The 14468-nt window shown below is 44.7% G+C and overlaps 3 protein-coding genes across 3 annotated transcripts; all 3 read left to right on the forward strand.

Moving 5' to 3' along the window:
- The first annotated feature begins 1242 nt into the window (after positions 1–1242).
- LOC111601079 (G-protein coupled receptor Mth2-like) lies at positions 1243–3173 on the forward strand. The gene is given in 4 exon segments (XM_023317506.2): positions 1243–1953; positions 2059–2669; positions 2672–2922; positions 3099–3173. Coding segments are annotated over 4 exon segments (1476 nt in total). The 5' UTR covers positions 1243–1352; the 3' UTR covers positions 3112–3173.
- Positions 3174–4074: 901 nt separating this feature from the next.
- Positions 4075–7343, forward strand: LOC111601050 (probable G-protein coupled receptor Mth-like 9). Its single transcript, XM_023317466.2, has 8 exons — positions 4075–4264; positions 4905–5646; positions 5710–5901; positions 5963–6196; positions 6480–6636; positions 6693–6896; positions 6955–7034; positions 7102–7343. The coding sequence occupies exons 2-8, from the start codon at positions 5013–5015 to the stop codon at positions 7134–7136; spliced, it is 1536 nt and encodes a 511-aa protein (XP_023173234.2). The 5' UTR covers positions 4075–4264; positions 4905–5012; the 3' UTR covers positions 7137–7343.
- Positions 7344–9141: 1798 nt separating this feature from the next.
- LOC111601076 (probable G-protein coupled receptor Mth-like 8) lies at positions 9142–12101 on the forward strand. Its single transcript, XM_023317502.2, has 6 exons — positions 9142–9839; positions 10079–10235; positions 10935–11126; positions 11191–11409; positions 11473–11836; positions 11906–12101. Exons 1-6 carry the CDS (start codon positions 9303–9305, stop codon positions 11949–11951), a joined length of 1515 nt encoding a protein of 504 aa, XP_023173270.2. The 5' UTR covers positions 9142–9302; the 3' UTR covers positions 11952–12101.
- The last annotated feature ends 2367 nt before the right edge of the window (positions 12102–14468 follow it).

The raw sequence follows: 14468 nt of genomic DNA on the forward strand, positions 1-14468 counted from the left end.
CACACTGGTTGAATGCTTTGCAGCTGAAGAGCAATGGGAACAGTTAAGTTATGGCCTTTAATCTATCTTTAACAATTTTTTATCTGCTAAAACATCGTTTCTTTATTTAAATAAGTCTGCTTAAGTTTAAGCTTATTTATTCCATTAGCTGTAATTGCTTGTGTTCCCTTTGCCTGCTTAATTCCATACATTTTATTTTTTTTTTTTTTAATAATATCCAAACTTGTGAAATGACTCATATTTAATGTCCAATCAATTTTATGTTCGAAGGTGCGCACTGCCCACAGAGCACACAGTAAGGGATAGAGACACAGGAGGAGATCTCCTTTGGGCTATCTCTCTCACTCTCCATAATGGTATTAGCATAGGATAATATTGGGGTAGTGGATTGGGCTATTGCTGTGTTGGAGTCTGGTCTGCTCTGGTCTGGTCTGAATTTATTGATAACACATTAGCCACGGACAGGATATTGACCCAATTAATATCCACGCGAATTCATATATATGTACATGTTGGGACAGATGATTAATGCGCTTAGGAATCGGAAGTTGGGAATTAGCAGACTGGACTCGGAATTAGGAGTCAAAGCCAGGACATCAGGCCGCCCATTCACTTTGCGTCTATCTTTCGCTCTCTCTCTCTCTCTCTGTCTGCCTCTATAAACACGTAACACACACAACCCACAACCAACGGACTTGCTGCCCGTATTAGGCCCCTAAAAGTGACGCACATAGACACCGGGTAAAGTGCGTAAAATGTCTCGCAAGTGAGATTTGGGCAGATGACGGGAAAATTCATTAGCCAATATGATAATTGGAACTATAAAGAAGACCTAATAAGACTGATGACAGATACTAGCTAAAGGGGAATTTGATTAAGTTTGCGGAGGTAACCCACAACCCGATTTGAGCATTAAGGGTTTGCCTATATATGATGTGAGCCTGTTGCCTGGCCGCAGTTAGAAGAGTTTTGAGCTTCAAGTCAATCGGGGATGACATCCGCTGCAGCTTTGTGTACTGTGAAATAAATAGAGAAGATAAAACTTAGTTTTTTTTCGTTTCTTTTCCACTTGCTTGCGATGCTCTTGGTTTGGCTGAAAGCTTTCGCTGATGACTTCTCTTTAAAGAGCTTTAGTCTATCTTTAGCTAATATCATTTTCTTAAGCTTTTAAGCTAGTCTCGAACCCCGCTTAAAGCTCTAATCAACCGACTTTCTCGTATCTCCGTAGAGCCCAGAAACAAATGCAGCAGCATCGGAGGTCGGCTTCATACTACTGTGGATCCACTTTGAGGGCAGTTCAGCTTCTGGTGGGGCTTCGCCTGCTGGTGGGAAGTCCTCTTGGGATCCATGCGATGGACGAGGAGAGCAATGGCATGCAGGCCCAGTGCAGCTTCTTTGACACAGTCAATGTGACTGACTACCCCTCGTTTCCGAATGGCAGCTACAACTACGAGGGCGTGATAATACCCAGTCACTATGTGGGCACCTTTGACTACATCTACAAGGATCTGGTGGATCGCATCGACGTGACGCCACATGTGCGTGGCTGCATCTGCAAGCTGAAGCCCTGCATCAACATTTGTTGTCCTTGGAGTAAGATCTCCGATTACACTGAGTGCGAAGAGCATAGGCAATCGGCGCAAATGTGGTCGGAGCCAATGATCAGCGTGGCCCACAAAAATGGATCAGTTCAGAGTGCGAACATATTCGAGCAGTTCGTGGTGAAGAGCTTCAGCCCCTGCCCCGAGATGTTCTTGCTGTTGCCACATATCTACTCCTACGACCGTGCCCAGCTCTACGACGATGGGCGGCTGTTCCGCGAGGCAGATGGATACTTCACCAACGAGTTTTGCTTGATTCTCACCAACTCGACTGAGTCCTTCTTTCAAGTAGGCCGAAAAAACTGCGACAACTCCCATCTGGATGCGACCATGAAGATCATCACTCAGTTTGGTAGGTAACAAACTGAAAATAAGAATACTTTAGAGCACTCGTCAAAGAGATTGAGACAGGGTAACGTGCTTAGATCTGTTATATTTGGCATCTTTCTGCTTTCAGCTATGTTCACCTCCATACCCTTCATGCTGGCGACCATAACCGTCTACCTGTTAATACCCGAACTGTGTAACCAGCATGGCAAGTCTCTGATCTGCTATCTAGTAGGCCTGACCATTGGCTACTCGGTGATGTGCCTGGCACTCGTGAGTCGGGTAGATCCGCTTGGACTGTCCTGCAAAATGATTGGCTACACGGCCTACTTCGCCTTCATGTCCGCCTTCTTCTGGCTGAACGTGATCAGCTTCGATCTGTGGCTCAATTTCCGTGGCACACGCCGCATTAATCGAAAGCAGGAGGAGAAACGGTTTCTTCTCTACTCGCTCTACTCGTGGGGCTTGGCTCTGCTCTTCCTGGCCTTCACGATGCTGGCGCAGGAGTATTCGGACTGGCCCGATTACCTGAAGCCAGGAATAGGTGGGGGGCAGTACTGCTGGCTGGACATGAACAACTGGTCGGCCATGCTCTACTTCCTCGGACCCATCATGGCTATCATTGTGGCCAATTCAGTGATGTTCGTGATGACGGCCATCAAGATTCATGGCGTACAGCGGGAGACGGCGAGGATCTTTGCTCGCGAGGACAGCACTAGGAGTCTGAACTGCGATAAGGATAGGTCAGCGAAGCTCTCCATAGTTAAAAGAGTTATATTCAAGTTGAATCCCCCTCCAGGTTCAGCTTGTTTCTGCGCCTGTTTCTCATCATGGGCGTCACTTGGTCCTTGGAGATCATGTCCTACTTTGTGAACAATGACGATGGATGGATGAAGTTCTTTTACGTCTCCGATTTGTGCAATGCCATGCAGGGCTTTCTCATCTTCATGCTGTTCGTGGTGAAGAAGAAGGTCAAACACTTGATTACGCAAAGGTAAGATCCAAATAGAATTTGGGGCTCCTTGGAGCTTATATATTACGGACAAGGTAATTCAGGGTATTTCCTAGTCGTGCACTCCCTCACATATCATTTCTAAATTCATAAAAACAATGTTTAATGCTTTCTTTCTTTCCTATTAATATCTGATTTGATGTGTATTGCCCATTTAGATGCTCGAGTTGACGCGAAGGAAGTTATCGGAGTATGAGTCCATTTTCCTTTAAGTTCACTAGAGAAACGGCCGAATTAACTTACTCGATGTAACTTTCTATATTCATATTTTAGTAGTAGTTTTCCTATAATTATTATGGAAATAAATAAAAACTAATTTTATCAAAATGTTTCCAGTTTTTCCCAACTGTCCTCACTTCAGAAAAGCTTGTTAGCAAAGACAATAACCATTAAGTGTCTGCGCGCTGAATATGAAATTAACACAAACAGTTCTTGAAGACAGTTCGTTATTGATAAAAAAAAGCAGGAATCGGACTCATCAATCGAAATATTCCCATTGTTCCCATCATTAGCAAAGACAAACACCAGCATGCTTTCTTGGAGCCACTTACACACTACTCTCTGTTAGCAAAGACGAGCATCTACATGCGCATATTACTGTAGTCGTGCGCACTGTATTCTATTCCCGCTGTTAGCAAAGACAATCACCTCAAGCGCAGTAGCAACAGATAAATATTGGCATCTTAACAAATGAGTAAGCAAAAATAATTATATAACACAGAACAACACGCAAGCAACAATAGCTGATTTTATCAATCTGTTTTCCAATGCATTATTAACTTTTCGCATCAGCCATTGTTTTGAAGTGACGCGCAACTCTCTCATCTGTACCCAGTGTAAAGTTATGCTAGACAAAGACAACGAACGACTATTGCTCAGTTTTAACATAAAAGCTCTCTTCACTGCGCGCACAACTTAAGCTCTAGCCAAAGCCAGCTGCTGCTGTTGTTGTTGTTATTGTGGTTAAACAACTAACAAAATGAATTTTGAATGGGGTTCGCGTCCGACTGAGATTCCAATTCCAATTCCATTTTCGATTCCGCAAAGTAAACACACACGAAATCGAATTCCTCTTGGCCCTCAATTTGGTGCGCCCTGCAGCTGCGACTGTGACTGCGGCAGCGGCTATGGCTGTGGCTGTGGCTGCGGCCTGGGGTCTGCTTTTGCTGACTGACTGGCTAATCAGTTAGTCTGTTTTTTATTCTTGGCCGGCATGGTGCGTTGACGTCTCTGCGCCGCGGTTTGCCGGTTTCGTTTAACGAGAAAGTCCACAACAATAACAACAACAACAACAGCAGCAGCAGCAACGACAACACATCACAAAGTTCGTCTTCCCCACTCCGTGTCTTTCTCTCTCACTCTCTCTCTCTCTCTCGCTCGCTCGCTCGCTCGCTTGCGCGCCATATAATTATTGTCGTTGTTGTCGCAATCATATAGCCGTTTTTAGACGTCGCTGTCAGCGTCGCCGTCAACGTTTGCGTCGGCGTTCTCGCTGTCCGTTTTGATTGTTGTATTTTGGTGTATGAATATATATGTGTGTGTTTGTGTGTGTGCGTGCGTTTAAAATCCAAAAACCAAATCAAATATTTTATATGGATACGATCGCATTTATTTATTTATTTAATTCATGTGCTGCGCCGATGCCGACGCCGACGTCGACGTCGCTGTTACTGTTCAACGCTATAGACGCTGTGACGTCACGCGCGAAGCATAAAGCTTTAAGCCACAAACAAATACCACACCTAAAGCCAAAAGCAAATACAGTGAACTCTCTGCTAGCGAACAGCTGGCTGTGCGCGATTCTTCACTTCCAATTGGAATTAGAATAACATAAAATAAACTTTTGAAACATAATTTATTTTTGAAATATTTTATATATATTTATATACTTAAATATTTATATATGTAGAATGTATGTTTATGTAAATATAAAACATTTTCTATGTTCACATTTATCTTGGCAGAAGAAGTCACTTCACGCAGCTGTTCGTCGTCTTAGCGAATGCCCACTGTAACAATCGCTTTATAGCCGCAGCGTGTTTAATTGCTGAATTAGCGCTAGATCAAGAAAAATGTGGGTGGTGCTCGTGTGGTTCATCCTCATTAGCACAAGATCAACAACTGCCTCTGCCTCCCCTCATGGCAAGTTTCCGTGCGCCTATGCAGACACCGTCAACATCACGGACGGACTACGGCTCAAGGATGGCTCCTACTCGTACGCAGGTGTCCTGATACCACCAGAGCTAATGGCCGAGTACAGCTTCAAGGTGATCGACGGCGTGGAATATCGAGCGGAGAAGCATTTACGTGGCTGCGTCTGCCTGCTAAAGCCCTGCATCACGTTCTGCTGTCCGCCGGACTTGGTCTTCAGTGCGGAGAGCTGGAACTGCACGAAGCCCAAGCAGGAGCGTCTGATCAGCCACGTCGAGCTGAGCTACGCCAATCGCAGCATGGCGCAGGTGAAGATCAACGAACACTTTGTGGTGCGCACCGAGCTGGGCTGCCGGAACAAATTTGTGGACAAGAAGCACGACACCTTCTGGCAGTGGGATCTGCATGAGAACGGCTCGCTGCTGCGCGACGGACGCCTCTGGAGCACGGACGAGTACTGCTTCACCCCACTGGAGCACAAACAGGCCTGGGAGCTGACGCCACTCAACTGCGAGCGCTTTCAGCGTGGCTACAGAGTCTGGATCTACGCCATCTGCAAGTGCACCCAATGCCCCACTCACTCTATATCTTACTAATGCCTCCCCTTCTGATCTGCAGGCAGCATCATTGCTATAATCATCAACATCTTCGTGGTCTCCCTGCTCAGCTCCATCAATGAGGCACGCCGCTCTCACTATGGCCAGCTGATCATCTACTACCTGCTGTCCGCTATTGGGGGCTACTCGCTGCTCGTCTATCTGACGCTCAAGAATCCAATGAATCTGTCCCACGAGGCCTGTCGCAATATAGGTTAGCCTTCTCTAATCAAGCTGCCATTCTGTAGATCTCACTTAACCCTTTTTCTTGCCAGGTTTCTTGGCCTACTTCTGCATCATGTTGTCCTTTGTCTACCTGGCCATTTGCAGCTTGGACTTTTTGCTCAAGTTCCGCCTGAAGGACATCAAAAACTGGGTGCGCACCTTGTGCTATTTTATAGCTCTTTGCTGCGTGATAGCTCTGCGCTTTTTGGTCTCCTTTGCGCAGGACTCAAACTTGCCCAAGCACTTCAAGCCAGGCATTGGCGAGGACTACTGCTGGTTTGATGGTGAGTTAACTCAGACAGAAATTAAGATTACTAACTCTCTGGCTAAGCTGTATTAGATTAGTGTACAACACTCTCTTGTAGTCTCATCTCATCAACTCAATGCGTCTCATCTTATCGTCTCATCCTATATCAGATCATATGGTCTATCAATGCTATCAGTGTTAATCTGGCTCTCTATCCAGTTAGATAATGATTCTGATCTAATATTTATCTAATTGACATATTTTCGATTTGCTTGCCTCCATTCGGTCCTTATCTAATCGATTCGTATCTCCCTTGGCAGTTCGTCTCTGGGGCATTCTGATCTACTACTACGTGCCCATTCTCCTGCTGCTGATCTTCAGCATCGGCTGCTGCGTCAAGGCTTACTTTTCGATCTTTGAGCTGCCTGCAGATACGCAGTACGTCTTGGGCACTCAGCTGCGCATCATGAAGACTCAGTAAGTAATCCTTGGCTGCGAGTCTATTAATATTCCTTCGGCTCACCCCGCCTTAGTTTCTACGCCTTCTCCGCATATCTGGTGGGCGTGTCGTCGGTGTGGGTGCGCGAGATGGTGGTCTACATCTTGGCTCGAATGAGGGAGCATTTCTTCATCATCGACTTCTGGAGCGGCATCTGCATCTTGGTGCTGGCCATAGCCGGCTTCATTCTGCTGCTGGGCAAGAATATGCACGTGAAGACCTGGTGGTCCATCAATGTGTAAGACCTATAGAGTGAGTCCCCTCAACAAGCCCTCTTAACAAGTTCTACTCCACAGCGAGTCGAGCCAAACGGATCTGAGCATAATAAACGCGCGTGTCTACAAATTCGATGAAAAGGGCGATCTGAAGTCTCCAGGTGAGCAGACAGCGTCTATCCACAGGTCTTTCGATCGAGCTAACCCTACCCCAATCTCCATCTACAGACTCACCTTATAGACCGACGGTGACATCACTCTAACTGCCGGAACATTGCTCAGCCCATGATTCATCTGAGAGCTTCTTGTGAATCATTCTGAATGATAGGAAATAATATACGCATTAAGCACTATTAAGACTTGTTATACTACGATATATATTTTTATATGTATGTACGCATGCCTACAATACGCATCTGTGCAACACACACATGTTTACACTACACTTACAGCTACAGTTAATGATTAAACAACAGTTTTTACTTTGGAATTTGCATTCTTATCAATGGCGAAGCCTGAGCACTATCAATATCCAATGTAATTGGCTTTATCATGTCAATGTGAGTATTCATTTCATTAGCATAGTCGTGCACGATCAGGATCATTGTCATCAGTCATTGATAATGATGTTGCTAAACATAATTAATAGTATCTTGGAATTTCATTATCATGATCATTATCCTTATTATTGTCATTGCTCATTTCACATTGTCATTATCATTGTCATCATCGATCTCATTAACTTGAGCATAGTCTCTATCACAGCTGTCATCATTATTAGGCTCATTATCATCACCTTTGCCTAGCCATTTCGAGTGGCTTCCCTTGCCCAAGTTGCCGTTTAGTCTCGACTACTCAGAAGAGTAAACGCTTCACTTATGAATGCCTCGCAAATTTTTCCCATTAGATTCCGAAAAAACAAATAATAAATCAATGCTTATTGGCAGTTCAGTCAGTCAGCTATCCATCAATGTATCCATCGAGGTAAACACATTAAATATGTGCAGAAATTATTACGTCAAGCTTTGCCCTTTCGTGGTTTTGCTGGTAATTAACTTATTTGCGTTTGGCATGCGCCCCAGGCCCAGGCCCACGCCCACGCCCGAGCCCCTCTTGTGGTTGGGCTGGGGCAATTTGTTTTGCTGCTCAACGTTTAGTGTACTAAACCTTTATGGAGCAATAATTAAGCGTGTCCGCATAAAGGATTCACTGAGCCATGAATTATTCGTTTGAACACATTTTCCCATCGCGAACAGGTGACCAGCCCCCAAAACAGTTCGTAGGGCCACGTATAAAACCAGCGAAACCAAATATTAGAGTTCGTGGCCAAATGAGGGGTGTGTGGTTCAGTTCAGTGGTTCAGCGGTTCAGTGGAACGACTGCGTGTTCGTGCTCGCCAATCAAGTGGCACGCAACAAATGCCCTGTTTATGACGCCATTGAGTGCTGTCCGTCTCGCTCTCTGTCCCATTGACGACCTCACAACGGCGCGGTCTATATCTTAGAATGGTTCGCTGGCATGTTTAGATAGTGGCCAATGGGGCAGCCTAACGAATTGCAAATACTCTACTAAATGAGGCAGTGGCGCTTAAGATTGCACTCAGAGTGGAGATAGAAGATAGAAGAGGATCAAGGATGGGCTCAAAAACTGGTTCTGGTTCAGGGAATAGCTTCACAGTGCCAATCTGTCCTGGATTTGGATCATTGATGATGTCAAGGATGGGCGGAAATATATCTGCAATAAAATGTTCAAGAATAGGCATGGGTCAAGGATGGATTCACGGAAGATCTTCGGGAAAGGTGAAAGGATCAGTTCAAGTAGAACTTGTAGTAGATGAGGGATGATCTCAAAGATACGCCGAAGAATGGGTGCAAAGATGCATTCAGCTATGAGTTGGTCTCAAGAATAACACATTCAAAGGATAAATTGAGGATTATCCTCACAAACAGGATCTTCGACTTCAGCCTTTGCCTCTTGAGCACTTAAAGAACTGCAAGTATGCCCTATCTGATATAGAGTATAGTGTTCAGTTCCATGTGCTGCGCCTTCTGTTTGTTTCTCAGTGTCAGTTGGCCTTTTGGTTGTTGTAAACAAATTGCAGTCGTTAAAGACAACAACAACAACAACAACAACAACAACAACAACAACAACAAGAGCAGCAGCAACCACATGTGTGTGGATAAAAGCGAATAAAACTGTTTCGATTCCATTTTGGATTCGATTCACTTGTTGGGGGCGCAGCGAGCGCAGTTTGTGTTGAACCTGTGCCAGGTGTGGATGAGCCGTTTCCGCCGGACAGTTGCCAGAGTGGAGAGCCGTAGCAAGACGTCATTAGTAGACGATTGCGGTCCGTGTTTGGATTTCTATTTTGGAAAGGCCTTTGATTATTTGGTAAACAGCAACCGGACAGTGAGGTAAACAGCGAATGGATGAGATTTAATGCCACGATGAGCATTTCTTGGGTCGCGGCGCAGTTTCTGACAGTCAGCTGCCTCCTGGCCATGACTCAGGGCCTTCACGAGGAGGCGCGTCACCCGTGCGCCTTCATCGATACGATCAACATCACTGGCAGCTACAACATGGGCAGCGCCCTCAACAACTCCTACGTCCACAACTGGACCTTGATACCCCGGGAACTAGTCACCGCCTACGACTTTATTATCGAGAACGGAATTCGTGTGCCAGCCAAGCGCCACCTGCGCGCCTGCATCTGTAAGTTGCGGCCCTGCGTGCGCTTCTGCTGCTCGGCCGGACAGTTCTACGATTTGCAGGAACGCAGCTGCTTGGCTGCCCGCGAGGGACAGCCTCAGCCACCAGGCCAGAGCCACATGGATATCGAGCTGCACAACGGCACACAGTCGAATATAGAGCTGCGTTCGCTGTTCAGCGTGTATGAGGAGACGCCCTGCGATCACATGAAGGCCTATACCAAGGACACCACATACCTCAACTGGACACTACATGAGGTAAGGTCTACTGACTCTGATTAGCTGAGTTGTGTTCGTGAAACAGTTAACTGAGAGAATCTGTAGTAGCCTTAGTCGAAGGCTTTAGCTGAGCTAGATAAGTCTATGTCAATGCCTCTAGTCTCTTGCTATCCTCTAATTAATGCAGATCAAGGCTTGACTTCCTTAGCCAACTTTGACTAACAATAACAATACCCAGTTGAACCCCAACTCTAACCGACTTACTCTACTCCATACAGAACGGTTCGATCATCCATCGGGATCATCTGTTTAGCAAGCATTATTGCTTTACCCCGCTGCCAATTGGCGGCGGCAGCTGGAGCTGGCAGCCCTTGGCCTGTGCCCCAGAGAAACTTCACTTTGTGCTGGGCGTCAGAGAGTGGACCTATGCCATATGTAAGTTCTATAAGCTGTCTAAAAGAACAAAGGATTTTAATGAAAATAAATTAGTGTTCACTTCTCCCTTTCATCTGGTTATTAGACTGCCCTCGTATACCCAATGTCTATATATCTAATAGTTAATTGGCTTGCCCCACACGCATAATGGCGAATGTCTGCGCGAGTTGCTGCCGGGCAAAATAAACACAATTCGCTCATAAAAAGTCTTGCTACATTTTCATGTATCAATTCCATTAATCGAGATCGTTAGCTCGCAAATTTATCTTGACCATTAATGCCTCAAAGAAGTGAGTGATAACACTCAAGATCTTGCTGATTTCTTGGATAGTTCCATTTGTTTCATAGTATAATTCATACATTTCGTCTCTAAGCAAAAACTACATATGAAAGATATTACTGAACCGTATTGATCTCTTATTGATCCTGCTGATCAGCAAGTTATATACATGCCATAGATCTAGATCAACCCATGTCTCATATATGTGAAATCAGTTTCATCAGTTTTACATCCACATCGAATCCCTGTAATGGCACTCAGATCTTCTCGCCTTCTCATGTAATATAATCAAATTATGATTGATCCTTCAATACATTACTTTTTTCTAAGTTTCAATATCACTTTTTTATGATACTTTGTAGACATATATATATATCTCTATCTCTATTAATTGCCCGCCTCGTTCCTCCCGTCTCTAGGCCTGCTGATCTGCATTATATCGATGTTCATAGTGCTGATCGTGCATCTGCTATGCTCGGATATGCGCAACAGTTTCTATGGCGTAGCAATAAAATCGTACACGACGTGTGTTATCTTTGGCTATGCGCTGCTGGCTCACCTGACACTCCACGATCCCGCAAATCTGTCAACGCTCGCCTGTCGCATCATACGTGAGCACTGCAAATACAGATATAGATTGAGATATGGAAAACTGATTGATTGATTTATTTCTAGCCAGCTTTGCGCTGCTCTTCCTCGTGCTGTCCTTCTACATACTGAGCTTTATAGCTTTCAAGCTCTATGTGAGCTTCAATGGGGTTGTCTTTACCAAGCCCATGTTCTGGCTGATCTTTGGGCCGATCGTGTGCATAGCTGTGGCCTGGTCTGTTTTTGTGGGCTTCAGCTACCACGGCTCGAGGCTGGTCTTTGGAGGCGACACCTGTTGGTTCGATCGTGAGTTAATATGAATAAGCTCAGCTCTGTCCGGCTCTGTACACTATAGTTGTCTCTTTCTAGCGCGCAACTTGAGCATTATGATTTACTTCTTTGCGCCTGTTTTTGTTGCCTGCGCCATCAGCTGCTTCTTCTACGTGCTCACTCTTATACGCATTAGCGATGAGCCGGTGATCGATGCGGAAAAGAGCTTTGAGTCCTTGGAGAAGAATCGCCTGAAGTCGTTCTGGAAGTTCTTCACCTATACAGCGCTCACCTGGTTCGTCTGCGTTTGCTCTTTCGCTTTTAACTACTACCGCGACGAGCTTTCACACTTGAATTACGCTGTTTGCCTCTGCACAGCATTTCATGGATTTGCGGCTCTCTATGCTCTGATTGGCAAAAATCAACAGATACAGTACTTCCTGCGACGCATCGAGGAGAATAAGTGAGCAAATGGACATCTTTATGTGGGATATATATTCATATATAGCTTATTTATCTTAATATATTCTAGCGACGAGGACACCTGTGAGAACTCTGTGCCTATGTACATATATTGAATAGAACATTGTCTTCGCAGTTTGGCTACCACTGTGGCACAGTTACGGATGTACTGTACGAAGTAGTCGTGACACAAGCTGTTGAACTTGCAGTGCTTAGCCAAGACACGCACCCAACAAACAGCTTTAATTTCGTTTTCATTTTGTTAGACAAGCTTTTTGAATCACCTAACGGTAAATATTGTTGAAAATAAATGCCAAAAATATTTGGCATAAGTAAATATTGTAATTATAAAAACAGAAACATGTATAATATATATATAAATATATATATAAATAAATATATAAATAAATAAATTTTAATACAAATAACAAATATAATATATATTAAAATTTATTTACATATATATTTATTTAATTAACATTGATCATAAATATAATAATAATTTATAAATATAATTCATATCTATTTTAAAATTTGTATAAATAATTCATAGTCTATATTTGAGGGTACAAAAATAAAATATAAATTAAATTTTTTTTTTCAATTTTTATAAAAGCAAAAAAAATATATTTATTTTATTTTTGTGCTCTTAAACCTATAATTTAATAATAATAATAAAATTCTCAATTTAACCTTAAAAGAGAGAGAGAGATAGACAGACTCTCCAACATTTAATTCGTATCTGAAGAGCTTTAATCCTAAGTAAAACTTTAAGTATACGTACGCAAGTAATCTGCCAGCTAATCAGCTTCATTTGTTTATAGATACCTTCTTATTAATTGCCTACATTAGAGAGTGGAGACTAATTCATGTTAGTGTTTTATATAGCTAAACATTCAACAGATTTCAACAGGATATCAGAATCAGTGCAGTTGAATTAACCAAGCTTAAAGTGTTTGGACGGCACCCAACCAGGCCCAACCCAAAGTCCCTTTTGGCAAACACAAACACAAATACAAATACAAAATTTGTAGCCAGGCTCATTCGCAACTCAACTCGGAGTTTAGCATCCCGAGCAAACCCCAAAAAGTATACAACAATACATAACGTAATTTACACAACAAAAGCAAACTGCCCGTGGGCCAGAGCAACTAGCTCGAGAGCCAGCCCCAGTCCCTATCACACTCGCCCTCTCTCCCCTTTAAATGGAGTTGCAGTTGTTGTTGCTGCTGCTGGCTCGTGGACCGTGGCCGAGCTTCCCCTCTGTCTCGCTCTCTCTCTTTCTCTTGCTTGCTCTCGCTCCCTTTGGGCTGCCATATAATAAGTGCACGCCGATTTTGTTTGACATCAGAGGTCAATGGCCGCAGCGAGAGCGGGATAGAGATAGATAGATAAAGAGAGAGCGAATGCCGCAAGGGAATGCCAGGCACAGCCCTGCCTGCTGCCACATGCAGCCTGCATTGAGCTGCAGCAGTGGCAGCAGCCAAGCAGCAGCAGCAGCAGCAGCAGCAGCAGCAGCAGCAGCATCCAATCAGCCGCCCACTGTCGCTCCGTTTGGCTGTCAAGCGCAAGGAATCAAGTGGAAAGTGAAACGAGAGCGCAACAGAACTCAACTTCCCAACACAAATCTACCCTGCCCTTTTCTCGCTTAGCCCCCTCTCTCTCTTACTCTGTCTTCATCTCCCTTTCACTCACTCACTCAGTTTGTGCGCTTTGGTGCTCTTTTGATGTGGCCTCGCCCTCGGCCGCGCCATCTAACCAACAGACCCGCTAACTGCTACCCGCTACCCGCTACCCGCTACCCGCTACCCGCTAACAGTTAACCGCTTCCCATTTCACATGTCATCTCGGAGAGCTTCGGCTCCTGCGCTTTTCGGCTGGGCATACAGCAGCAGCGGCGCTCGTGCTCGTGCCAGCTGCGTTGTATACACACACACACGCTCGTATACACACACACTAGCTGCACACGCTTGGATCGATAAAACGTAGTAAAAATTCGTAGTATTGGAAGCTGGAAAAGGCGGCACTGCATCCAAGCCAAATGGCAGCGGCATTTTGCGTTAACTGACGTGCGCACTGGAAATTCATGCGAGGTAGGACATGTTTGGCGCGTTTTTCAAAGTGCACACACAAACACCGACACACAGATATGTCTATATGTGTGTGTGTGTTCGTGTGTTTATGCTGCTTTACAGTTTGTAACGCAAGCACAGGAGCAGCAGCAGCAGCAGCAACTCATAGTAACTGCACATGCCTGTGTGTGCGTGTGTGTGAGTGTGTTTGTGAGCGTGTGTGTGTGATTGTGTTTGTGTGTGCTGCTTTAATATTGGCATTGCTAGCCACAGTGTTAAGACCGCGCCCCGTTTAGTTGGAGCACCTGCACTAGCAGCCCCAACTCTGGCTCCCTCGCTGTCTCCCTGTCTCTCCGTCTCGCTCGCTCGCTCCATCAGGACATGAAAATTAATTACTAAATGACTTTATGCTTTTTAATGGCTTGGCTCGCAGTTAAAGGATATTAGACAAGCCATTAAGATGGGCTAGCTAACTCGCTTGCCTCGCTTGCCACGCCTACATTTCGCCTCGATTCGAGCTTTCAGCTTGCTTTGATTGGAAATTTTTAATTCTATTTTTTA

This window comes from Drosophila hydei, unplaced genomic scaffold, assembly GCF_003285905.1.
Source record: "Drosophila hydei strain 15085-1641.00,03,60 unplaced genomic scaffold, DhydRS2 tig00000243-arrow-arrow-pilon, whole genome shotgun sequence".
In the NCBI taxonomy this organism is placed as follows: Eukaryota; Metazoa; Arthropoda; class Insecta; order Diptera; family Drosophilidae; genus Drosophila; species Drosophila hydei.

What these genes read in the sequence shown, in the direction of transcription:
- LOC111601050 (XM_023317466.2), top strand. Translation starts at nt 5,013, where the DNA reads ATGTGGGTGGTGCTCGTGTGGTTCATCCTCATTAGCACAAGATCAACA. An exon ending in AGTCTGGATCTACGCCATCT is followed by an intron (nt 5,647 to 5,709) that starts GCAAGTGCACCC and finishes TCTGATCTGCAG; the next exon opens with GCAGCATCATTGCTATAATC. An exon ending in GGACTACTGCTGGTTTGATG is followed by an intron (nt 6,197 to 6,479) that starts GTGAGTTAACTC and finishes CTCCCTTGGCAG; the next exon opens with TTCGTCTCTGGGGCATTCTG.
- LOC111601076 (XM_023317502.2), top strand. Translation starts at nt 9,303, where the DNA reads ATGAGATTTAATGCCACGATGAGCATTTCTTGGGTCGCGGCGCAGTTT. An exon ending in GCTCGCCTGTCGCATCATAC is followed by an intron (nt 11,127 to 11,190) that starts GTGAGCACTGCA and finishes ATTTATTTCTAG; the next exon opens with CCAGCTTTGCGCTGCTCTTC. An exon ending in CGACGCATCGAGGAGAATAA is followed by an intron (nt 11,837 to 11,905) that starts GTGAGCAAATGG and finishes AATATATTCTAG; the next exon opens with CGACGAGGACACCTGTGAGA.